This window comes from Paroedura picta, chromosome 15 (genome assembly GCF_049243985.1).
Source record: "Paroedura picta isolate Pp20150507F chromosome 15, Ppicta_v3.0, whole genome shotgun sequence".
In the NCBI taxonomy this organism is placed as follows: domain Eukaryota; kingdom Metazoa; phylum Chordata; class Lepidosauria; order Squamata; family Gekkonidae; genus Paroedura; species Paroedura picta.
Genome location: NC_135383.1, coordinates 19091680 through 19103625, shown reverse-complemented (window position 1 = coordinate 19103625; position 11946 = coordinate 19091680). Strand labels below are relative to the sequence as shown.

Sequence of the window (11946 nt, the reverse complement as noted above, 5' to 3'; positions counted from 1 at the left end):
GGCAAAGACTGTGGAGAGGAGCTGCCCCCGCCCCGTCAATGCTCGAACGACAGAGGCCTCCCCTGTGAACACCTCAACGCACACATCGGGCTGCCCTCAAGGCGGGTGAAAGGGATGAGGCTGAAATCGGCTAGCGGGTTGCTTCAGCCCGCCGATCCCATCTGAATCCCATCTGCTGCTTTCTTGCAACAACCAAACCCACGAGGCTCGTTTTCCACACCGGTTTCCTGTTCCTCTCTGTCAAAAACTTCCTTTAAAACTGGAGCGTTTTCAACACTCACCCCCTCCCCCTTTAACAGTGTACAAGAGGCAGGCTAAAAAAGTAATAATAACCAAAGCAAACAATAACCTTCAACAGCAAAAACGGGGCAAGTCCAAAGTGGTGTGAGTGGGGTGACTAAGGCCTGCCAGCTTTGGGTTGGGAAATACCTGGAGATTTGGAAGGCAGAGCCTGGACACGGCAGGATTTGGGGACAAGAGGGACGTCAGTGGGGTAGATTGTCTTTTCAGCAACAGAGGGCAGGTTTAAGCCCCTTAAAATCTCGTTGAAGAATTTGGCCCTGGGTTGAGTATAAAGTAGGCAGTCAAATATATAATGGGGTAAATCCTCCAGAGCTTGTGCACCACAGATACAAAAATGCTGTTTTTTTTGGCGTACGGTAAAAAACGGCCAGCTAAAATCTCTGTGGGCATTGTTTCAAATAGACATTTACGATCACCACTTATCAATGTGTGATCCAAGAAAAATGAATTCTTGAGCGCATTCGGTTTCTTCACGTGACATGTCTGGTTGTTTTGCGTTGGTCCTTATTTTTGTCTTTTTAATGTTTAAGGCCAAACTTCTTGCTTTCTTCAACAGGGGAGGTGAAGCAGGACCTTAAAAGACTGCCTAAAATTATTTCCAACACAATCTTCTTGTTCACGAGTGTCCATCTCATCGGAGGCCCTGACGCAGCCACGAATAGTAGCTATTTTTGTATTTAAAAGTTACAACAGAGTAATGTGTGTGTGGGTGTAGGTGTAAAATTGCAAGCAGAGGCCAGTGTGACACAAAACTAATTCGTTCTGTAGGCAAGGATTGCACAGAGGCAGGGCAAGACGAACGTAAGATATAATTGAGCAAAATACACTGCGGTGATACGGTATGTGAATTCAAGGAGCACACAAAGGCTCCAATAAGTTATTTAACGCCCACAAAGGGTGGCTCATGCTGAGAAATTAGCTCCTATAGTAAGTGAGCCAACCAAGGTCCTGTATCGCTTGGCCTTCAGCATGCTCACTAGCTCCCCTTTGTGGGCAAATTGCAGGCTGTGGTGAGACCAGCACGCCTTTTGTTACGACAGATGCCGTTTTGTCGCAACTGGGCTCAGAACTGGGAAGGTACAGTGCTTGTCAACCTGCTGTGCTCAAAGAGAGGCTGCGCACCAGCTGCATCCTGCTAAAAGGCACCAGGACCCCTGAGATTTTATTACGTTGTGACATTTTAGCTGGGCCTAAGGAAACCCTTGCAGTCCCTTGGACTGCAAGGCGAACAAACCGGTCAGTCCTAGAGGAGATCAGCCCTGCCTGCTCCTTAGAAAGCCAGATCCTGAAGATGAATCTCAAATACTTTGGCCACCTCATGAGAAGGAAGGACTCCCTGGAGAAGAGCCTAATGCTGGGAGCGATCGAGGGCAAAAGAAGGGGACGACAGAGAATGAGGTGGCTGGATGGAGTCCCTGAAGCAGTCGGTGCGAGCTTAAATGGACCTGGGGAATGGTAGAGGACAGGAAGGCCTGGAGGATCATTGTCCATGGGGTCGCTATGGGTCAGACGCAACTTCACACCTAACCACAACGACAAAGGAAACCAGTGCACAACTGAGGCTTTTGCTTTCCAAATTGTTTTTGACATCCTAAAACTTCACTGTGTATTCATGCACAGAAAACTTGAATGTGCAAGGGGGAGATCTCATTTTCTCCTGTATGTGTACCCCCTCCTTTTCCCTTTCCCTTCCCCAGCAACCCCCATTGCCTTTCCCCTGTGCCTGCTTTCTTCTCTCTCTGCCATGCCCCCCCACCAGCCTACCCTTAGCTCTGCCCCGACACTTTAATGCAGCCTTTCTCAACTTTTTAACCATTGAGAAACCCCGGAAACATTCTTGAGGCTTTGAGAAACCCCAGAAGTGGCACGATCCTGCAGAATATGGTTGAGAAGCAGAGCTGTGGACACGGCCACTTGGGGCCCCTTCCCCTTCCAACCCCCTCCAGGCCCATCATTGGCCATTTTTTTGGTGGGGGGGGGGCAGATCAACATGACCATATATGGTCATATCACCCAATAAATGTTTAACAATTAAAAAAAAACATATACAAAATTAACTAACTTCTATCTATTTGGGAAACCCTTCCTGGGCAGTCAAGGAATCCTGGTCAAGTAAGCTTGCTGTAATGTCTGCTGGGGTCCATGAGTTCTTTCCCGCCATGGGTCACGAGAGTGGAAGGAGGTGGAGAGGACTTTTTCCGGGGCTGCTTTGGCCTCCTGCTCTCTCTCCTCCCTTCAATTGTGTTCATACTTTCCCCAATTTCACTTATACCCCCCAGTCTTCTCCAAAACGGGGACCCAAAGCAGCTTTCATTATTCTCAAATTCTCTATTCAGTCCTCGCAGTCAGCCTGTGAGATCGGCGAGGCCCAAATATGTGAAACTGACCCAAGGGGATAGAGTGGTGATTCGTACCCAGATCCTAGTCTGAAACTCTAACCACTACACCACACTGGCTTTTGTGGGGTGGCTGCCGTTCCAAGAGTATCAAGTAGCTGGGGCAGCAAATCACTTGGCAGCTGTTGCCTGGTGGGGACCCAATCAGTCCTCCCCTTAAAGCAGCCCTGGAAAGGGCCTACCCCTTTTCTAACTGAATCCAAGGCTTTAAGGCTGGTAATACTCTTGTGGTTGCCAAGCAGTGCCAAAAAAGGGCATTTGTTCCTTAAAGCTACAGGTGCTCCTGTATTTGGAAGAGGGCGTTCACTCTTTTTTCCTTTAAGCAAAGGCTGGCAGGGGCTCATGGGAATTGTAGTCCATGGACATCTGGAGGACCACAGATTGACTACCCCTGCTTTAAGATTTTAGATCTGTCTCCAAGCCCAGGTGTTTTTCAGGTTTATAAAAAGATAACAGCATTCACCGATGTCTTTTGTGCAGATGCACACTGGGACTGCACAAACTTAGACCTGATGTGGACATTTTCTCTCCTAGCTATAAAAAGCTTCCATGGGGGAGGGGGGTGATGCAATGCCAGGAACTGGTATGTGATTTTTCCCAAATGTGCACGGAGCCCTCAGATAATGAACAACCACATCTAGCAGGCATTCTTCGCCTGCTGCCTTGTAGCACTAAGGGATGGGTATCAGGTTCCCCTTCACTAGCTGATAAAGGTCAGGGAACTACATTTGGTTAAGCCAAAAGGGGACAATGAGAATGCAACTGGATCGATGCATCATCCACTTTCCTATGACCCGGCTGACCATCTGATCTGGAACACATCTTCCAGGAAGAAAGCACTGCTCCCCACCAGGGAGCAAATCATCGGGGCCTTTTGCAGACTTGGATGTAGCCAAGAGGTCTAATTTGGGGATAACTCCACATCCCGAAGACCTTCTAAATATAAACCTATTGAGTGGACAACTCGTAACTTGTTACAAAAACTCTGCTGAGGCTATCCGCCTGGGTGCTTGATGATCCCACAAAATTAATTCCCCTGAATTGACCATTAGTCAGTTCCCAAATTTCCATCGCAACCAGGCAGCGGTGCCCGGAACTGGAACCGCCCTGCTTGTTCACATAACGTACAAGTAGCTGAATTGTCAGATTGTATCACAGCCTTCTTCCCCTCGAGCATATCTGAAAATGAGGGAGACGCAACCTTCACCGTGTACAGCTCCAGAACATTAGCGTGAGCATGAGCCCAGGAGGGTAACTGAGGGAGGCAACCAAACTAATCTTGGCGACATGCGCGCCAACCCATCAGGGGAACATCGGTTGTAATTGTGATGTTGTGAGTCCAAAAACCAAAGGGGACACCCAAAAACACATTTCTGTCCTCCAAGCACCACACTAAAGATCTAATTACTGATGTAGGCTCTGATCTTCAAAAGCACGTGGGTGAAGAAGAAAACGGAACACCACTAATCTGGTGGAGGAGGCAGTGGAAATACTCGCTGACTAACAGCAATGCAGGACGTTTCCAGGAGCTGTACAGAGCTAAGGAGAACACATCTGCTCTTCGTGGCCAAGAAAAATGAACGGAGGAAAAGGGGGTCCTCCGCCCAGGAACACGATACACAGGTGGGGAAAATGTACACAGGTGCAGGTTCCTGGTGGCACGGCATGCCCCTGTTGGGTGTTTTTTCTAGCTAAGTGAGCATATGTCTGCATCAGGCCTGAGCTCGGGCAGACCCAATATTGCACTGCACAAGAAGCCAGAAGATGAGCCGTCTTATCTGTTAACAACTCCAGGCTCTGAGGATTTAAGTATCCTCAGATTTGGCCCGTTGAGAATTAAATATTTTGCTCACAAATAGAGAGGATCATTTGTCAGCAAACTTAAGCACTAATATTCAGAGAATTGTTTGAAACTAGTTTTCAGCTTGGTCACCGACTGTTTAAGCTAGCCCAGTTTGGGGGACAATTCATTCTTTTCCAGCATAACAAGCCTTCCCAGAACTTTGCAACTGGAAGATTTTTTCCCAAGTCAAAACAAACTTCCTCAATCGCCGCTACCTGTTCATTCACACAACCGGCTTTGGGATTCATTGTGCCGAACCAAAGCAGTCTCTCGTTCCCTAAATCCTGGTCAGCATTGCTTCTTTTAACAGTCCAAACCAGGGGTAGTCAAACTGCGGCCCTCCAGATGTCCATGGACTACAATTCCCATGAGCCCCTGCTGGCAGGGGCTCATGGGAATTGTAGTCCATGGACATCTGGAGGGCCGCAGTTTGACTACCCCAGTCAAAACAAATGGAATGTTGACATGTACGTAAGATGCTTTATGCAGAGTAACACTGCATTGCTTCTCTAAGAGAAAATTTACCCTCTGGATCCAAATCAACTCCTCTTCAACGAGTGAGTAACCTCACTCTCCTACTTATTTCTTTTGAACGTTATCGGATCACAGAAGAAGCATTTGCTGATTAGGCCCTTTGTAGTTTTAATTCTTACCTTATTATCAGAACAGTCTTCACCTTGTGGTTTACTTTTCTTCCATCAAGATACTCTGATGTGCCTCATCTGGAAACCACTCATAGTAAATTACAGGTTTATGTCTCCTAAAGCTTGCTAGATTTTCTCCAAAGGTGGCGATGCTCCTCCTAGTATATCATTATCCCAAACAGAAAGAATTCAAATTCAGTTAAAGAGACAGGAAGGGTTGGGTCCACCTGCGGCCCTCAAGGCAAAGTCTTTCCCCGGCTTCGGAAGTGACCTACTTCACAGGGATGTTGTGAAGATGAAATGGAGGAGAGCCGATGCTTTTGGTCCCAGTTGGGGAGGAGGATATGAATAAAGCAAATTCAACAGCAAGTAAAGAGGGAGCTCTGCTCTGGGTACTGAGCCCTCCCGTGAAGCTCTTTTGCCAGCTGGATTTATAATACAAGAGAAAAAAACCTCTCCCAAGGCTGCTATAGATGTAGTAAAATTATACAGAATACATGAAATAAAAGGTTCTTCGTCCTTGTTTATTCTTGTATGGGATCCAACCGGAACGGTATCTAGATATGTCCCATGAAATCCAACCTCTATTGAATAGTACTACCAACTGCTCCCCATATTGAAGAGCCAAAGGCCGATATATATATTATTCAATAGAGGTTGGATTTCACAATTTGGACATTCATAACATTCACATTCAAAAGTGAGGACAACCATTGAGGAAGATTATTATTTGAAAACGGGACTTATCTAGATACTGTTCCAGTTGGATCCTATACAACAGTGGTCCCCAACCCGCTGGCCGCAGCTCCTTCTTCCCTCCCCCCCCCCGAAGTGAGAAGCTCGCCAGGCCGCGAGCAAATGGGCTGCCAAAGCGGCCGATTAGCTTGCGGCCCGGCAAGCTTCTTGTTTCGGCGGCCGATTTGCTGGTGGCCCGGAGGGGCCGGCATGGCGGCGGCGCAAACGTACGTGCGCGGCAGTCCGCGCGTGCGCGTTTGCGCTGGGCCGCCCTCTCCCCCCACTCCGGAGCAGCTGCTGTACAAGAATAAACAAGAACGACGAACCTTTTATTTCATGTATTCTGTATAATTTTGCTACATCTATAGTGGCCTTGGGATAGGTTTTTTTCTCTTGTATTCTCTACAAACCGTCCCATTTGTCTATGTTAGCTGGATTTATAAAGCACAAGGCCTGGGCAAGCGCCGTTTCCTGGATTTTTGACCCCTCTGTATACACCACAGATACACTATTGAGTATCAGTCTGTTTATTCTTTTCTCGTAATATACATTTATACAGGGCCATAGTAAAAATTATGCAACAGGATTCTTTTTCTTTTTTTCAGTTGTTATACTATGGGTCATGAATAAACGCATGCAGTTACAAAGGAGAGGTAGTAGAAACACTGTATTAAAGACCTCAAAATACAAACATCATATAAATAAAAACACTTTTCAAATTAACTGCTGGAATTTCTTGTACAGATAAATAAGATACAAAGTACATTACTTCGTCAAAGCAAAAAAAGGGGTGTTTTTTTTGGAGGGGGGGGGAGAACAGGGTTCTTACCAGTCCACAAAATCCGACGGAGCTCTGCAGAGGAGGGCCCGGCTGGCAAAAACAACGTACAAAATGATCTCATTCTGAAGAATGCTGTGTATTCAAGTGTTTGACCAGTTGAGTTAGAATGAATTAAAAGGGGGAAAAATTAAGAGAGAGAATGTCCAGAGAAACAAACGTTGCCAAAAAATACTTCATGAGTTGCTACGCCATTGGAAGGGATGGCTGGAAGAAATGAAAAGCTAAAAAGGAGCCAATAAGGAGCAGCTTCCCGAATCTCCTTGAACGCAGCACAGAAAACCACCCTGATTCTTTTTGGACACTTTTGCTATTTGTAAGGAAGAAAAGGATCCATGCCACAACATCGAAACTCCTAACCTTGGGCCTCCGAGCGTCTCAAGCGGCTCTGTAAGGAAAGGTCCAAAATTGTCTTTCTAATGCAGAACGGGAAAAAAATACCCCAAGAGGTGGGAAATTGGTCTGGCAACAGAACAAAGCAACCAAGCTTCTATCCTAGGAGGGGGGAGACCGGAGGCCCCCATCTGCTCCTGAATGTGACCGAGAGGGTCTCTCGAGCGGCAGAGTCACTGAAATATCGCATGAACCGGTATCAAAAGGGAAGGTCCGTGGGAAGGCGTTCTCCGCAGCTTTGCCCGACAGTCTTCTCAGCTGCTGTTGCGGGAAAAGTTTGGTTCTCTCTTTTGCTGTGGCTGCTGCCGAGTGTCTTTTCGGTGTACAATGAAATCCCCCGCCCGCCCCCCCGCATTGTGCCTTTTCTTGTTTAAATTAATAATTCCTCACAAGCAGATGAGTTTCTTTAGTAAATTAGTGCAATAATAAAACTGTTCTGGAGGGTTAGGTAATGGAGAAGTCAAGAAGCAAACATCACGGGGAGGTACATCCACAGGAACGGCTAAAATTAGTTGCAGGGATTCTCAACAGACCGCAGCAAAAACAGGAAAGAAGTCCCCGGGTCCATAGCTCACCCCGTCTTTTCTAAGGAGGCGCCATTTCCTCCTGTCCTCGGTGGCTTCTCGAGCGGCATTTAGGAGACGTGAGCTCAAACCCAAACCTGGTCGATCCCTCCCCCCCCCAACGCTCCCCATGACACACAGGCTTGAAGTCAATGACAGTGTCTCTTCTCCAAAGGGTTGCTCCAGAAAAGGGATCCTTTTCAAAGAGGAAACCTTGCAGGAGGAGGAGGAGGAAGCGGCTCTCTGCGCCTTTCTTGCGAACCCCAGCTGAATGTCCGCAAAGGAAGCTTTGCTGAACCTGTGAAGACGAGTCTTTTAAAATCCGGCTGCTCGGCAAAGGAGAAGGGAGAGTGGGCCGATGGGTCAGGCGACGAGTCTCCCGCAGGGTTGTTTTGAATTTCTTCCCTTCTCTGAATTAAATGCCTTTTTCTTTGGTAGTCAAACCATTTGGGCGGAACCCATGCTGACCGCTGGGCTGAAGAGAAGCATCCCCGAGTGGTCCTGGATGGCCTACTGTTCGTAAACAGCCACTGCGCTGCAGCAAAGAGCAGACAGTCTCCGTTCGATGCTAGACTTATCTGAAAGCAAGAGAGAAGGCGTTGGAACACAGGGGCCCACCTGCCGAAAAGGAAAAAGCTGTACACAGAAGTACCAACCCGTACAAAGCCCATGTTAGGCCAACTGAAATGGCGCCAAGTGTACCGTGTACACTGGTGAACACATCAGAACGTGTTGCCAGGCAGGAGGTTAAAGTGAAGAGGCAGAAGAGGCGGAAGAGTTGGTCTTTATACCCTGCTTTTTACTACCCGAAGGGGTCTCAAAGCGGCTGACAATTGCCTTGCATTCCTCTCCCCACAACAGCCACCCTGGCTCATTCTGCGCACACTGGATAATGCACTTTCAATGTGCTTCTGCAGCTGAATTTTCCTGTGCATTATCCAACATGTGCAGAATTGGCCCCTGTGTGGTAGGTGGGTCTGAGAGAGCTCTGACAGAACTGCTCTGTGAGAACAGCTCTATCAGGTCTGTGATGAGCCCAAGGTCACCCAGCTGTCTGCATGTGGGGAAGGAATGGGGAATCAAACCCAGGTCTTCGTATTACAGGCTGCTGTTCTTAACCACAATACCAAGCTGGCTGGTGGGAAAAGGGCGAGTTCCCTCCCTGCTGATTTTCCAGGTGGGGAGTAGTAGTAAGATTTATTACAGTTTACACCAGGCATATAACAAGGGAAATTATACAATGCATCCCAGATAAAACATAATGTTAAAATACAAATATATATCTATTATTAAAATATATTATCTTTTATTAAAAGTCACTTTAAAACTTGGTAGTAAAATGTATAGTGATTTTTTTAAAACTAGAGCAGAAATAGCTTTGAGCCTGAAACAAAATCCTCGTTTTTCATAGCAAGACCCTACCAGCTCCACAAATTCTACATACTATTGTACAAAATTTAGCAACAGGCTTGGTGACTTTAGGGGATTAATTTTCCAGGTGAAGATGGCCCATCTGCCTTTTTAATTTTTCAGTGACATCTCTCCTGATGTACTTCTCCCAAGAACTCAAGACCTTGCACAATACAGTTTGTGATATTTCGGCTGTCCCCGCAAGGTCTGGCACGCATGTCGTCAAACCAGAAGGGACGACTATGTTGCACCTGAGCGTGGGCTTTCTTGGCTAGCCTGGGTAATGAGAGGGAAGGTGAGAAAGGGGAACTGGAAGAGCTGCCTTGTGAGTGAGCAGTAATGTACAAAAAGGACACAGCGAGTCCAGCAACAGAAAAAGCCACTCTCTGCTTTTTGCTGGCTACTCAGTAATATAAAGGCGCCTTGAAGAAAAGTTCTTTCGGTTGTCAGCTTAGATATTCTTTCTTTGATTACAGTCTCCCAATTGCAGCGTAGTGACAAGCAGCTAGTTCAGGGGAAATTATTTTGGAGCGTGCCAGGAAATCTTCATGGTTAGCTCTGGATGTCAGCCTCGATAGTTCTTAAATCAGGGGTAGTCAAGCTGCGGCCCTCCAGATGTCCATGGACTACAATTCCCATGAGCCCCTGCCAGCAAATGCTGGCAGGGGCTCATGGGAAATGTAGTCCATGGACATCTGGAGGGCCGCAGTTTGACTACCCCTGTCTTAAATACTGGAAGATTGTATGAAGGGCAGTGCTTTTATATATAACGATTATCTGTGCTTGAAGAAAGATCAAAACCAGCTGCAGTGGCTGTTGGTCACCACACTGCAACTTGGGAGACTGTAATCAAGGAACAAATATCTAAGCTGACAACTATGAGAAGAACTTTTCTTCAAGACGTCTTCATATTAGTGGGTTAAGCCAGCCATACCCAGGTGGTGTTTTTTTTTTCTGTTGTGAGCCAACAAGCCAGGCCAGCATGCTCAGAGACAACCCTCGTCCCGCCAAGAGGGGCCCTTCTGGGGGCGGCTGGCTCCGAAACACTTACATTTATTGATGTTTTCTATATCGGCCGGGTCTTGCAAAATTTTTGCTAGGCCTTCAAGCAGCAGGGCTGCCTTGTGGTATCGGTAGGCAATGTCTTCCGTCTGCTGAAACATCTCGTCCAGGGCTGCGGCCTGTACCTGGAGAGGGTGGGAGAAGCAGATGAGATCATCGGGGGCACAGAAACAAGAGGGGCTTGCCGGAAAAAAAGGGGACTCAAGACACTGATGTGATGCAGGCTGATTTGGTATCAGCTTGGCCCGGAGAGATCCAAGTTCAAACCTGCGGGTCTGCCACTTGCCATCTCTTACACCTCAAGAGGTCACTGAGAGAATTAAAAGGGGAGGAGGGAGAGAAAATGGGATGCAAATGTTCGCATTTATCTATTTATTTGTACAGTCACAGGCCAGGATATTAAAAATTAGCCAAGTTAAAACATTAAGATTTTTGAACATGGCGGGGAGGGGGTGTAGAAAAGAAAATTGGTCCTTGTGAAAAATATATGGGGTGTCTTGTTTCCTTCCGGCAGGCTTGAATCGCATAGGCACAATATTTTGCTGTCCGTAGAGAGACTCCTGGCTTCTCACCCATGAGTAGCTCTTTGGCCCACTCTGCTTCCGTTTGGTGTCACCTCCCTTCCAAAAGGGGGTGGGATAAGCTTGTTACGAGCTGCAATGTGGACAGCTGCATCCTTTTCTATCTTCCCTCCAGAAGTGCTGTGGGCATGGGAGTCTAGTGAGTTCTGGCCTTGCAGCGGTCTGCTGCCTCTCCTGCAAGAAGCTGACAGTGGTGCACAGTGTGGGGTGACTCTCAGGTGAGTCCAGCCCAAGATGAAGCCCCCTCCTCAAGGAGAATGCTGGACCGTCACCCAAAAGGCTGTGCTGGCTTCAAAAGGCCCACATGTGTGCAAAATATTATGACATGGTTAAACTGACATCTATTTGGGCCCTCCTGAACCCCTCCCCTCCCGATCTGACCAATCCACAGGGAAAATTAAATAATCAATGTTGAATGCGACTGATATTATTGTTGTTGATCGATGCAGTTACTGAATTAATGTTATCTATGTTTTATTGATTTTCATGTTCCCAAGGAAGTGCCCCGAGCTGTAAGGAAGGCGGTATAAAAACGTAAGGAGGAAGGTAGATTAATTAGATTAGGATGGATTAGATCAAAACAGATGATAGACAGAAATGACATTCCAATATAATTCATTCATTCATTCATTCATTCATTCACCTTTATTGGCTTTCCAGAATATTACAAAGTGTGTGTGTCTGTGTGCAAATCTGGAAAGCCAATAAAGGTGAATGAATGAATGACTTTGCAAGTTGGCCTCGAGGACTCCAAGACCAAGATTCTTGCCGCCCAAGGAGCTCACTGTGTGTGTTTCAACCTTTCCCAGAGTCAGAAACGCCTCCTCTTTGCCAAGGCTGAGCAGCAGGGGCCACCAGGAAGGGACTCCCACGATGCGGCCATGTCTTGCGGCTCTCACCACCACCCTTCCAGAGCCCCCAAGGCAACTTGAGCATCTGTCGGAAGCTTCCTAGGAAATGTTCATTTTGCTCAGGGATTCAGGCTAGCCACCCCCACCTTTGGCAACACCGTACATGGCACCGTCTCTGCTCGTTTCCTCATTCCTCCCAAGGCATAAGGGCACGTGGGAGCGCATCGCGCAAAGGGAGCAAGGACTGCTGAAGACGGATGATGAAAGAGTGGCCAGGCAAAACGGGAAATGCTGCCTTGGTAACTTTCGAGCCATAAAAAAAAGAGA

The 11946-nt window shown here is 47.3% G+C and overlaps 1 protein-coding gene across 1 annotated transcript in view; it reads right to left on the bottom strand.

The window, feature by feature from the left end:
- Positions 1-6432: 6432 nt before the first annotated feature.
- ULK2 (unc-51 like autophagy activating kinase 2) overlaps positions 6433-11946 on the bottom strand; it is a 70449-nt gene continuing 64935 nt past the window's right edge. Inside the window, exons 26-27 of the mRNA XM_077312705.1 lie at positions 10177-10312; positions 6433-8293 (exon numbers count right to left, since the gene is read on the bottom strand). Of these exons, the coding sequence (XP_077168820.1) occupies positions 8226-8293; positions 10177-10312 (204 nt within the window). The 3' untranslated portion in view covers positions 6433-8225. The remainder of the gene's footprint in view (positions 8294-10176; positions 10313-11946) is intronic.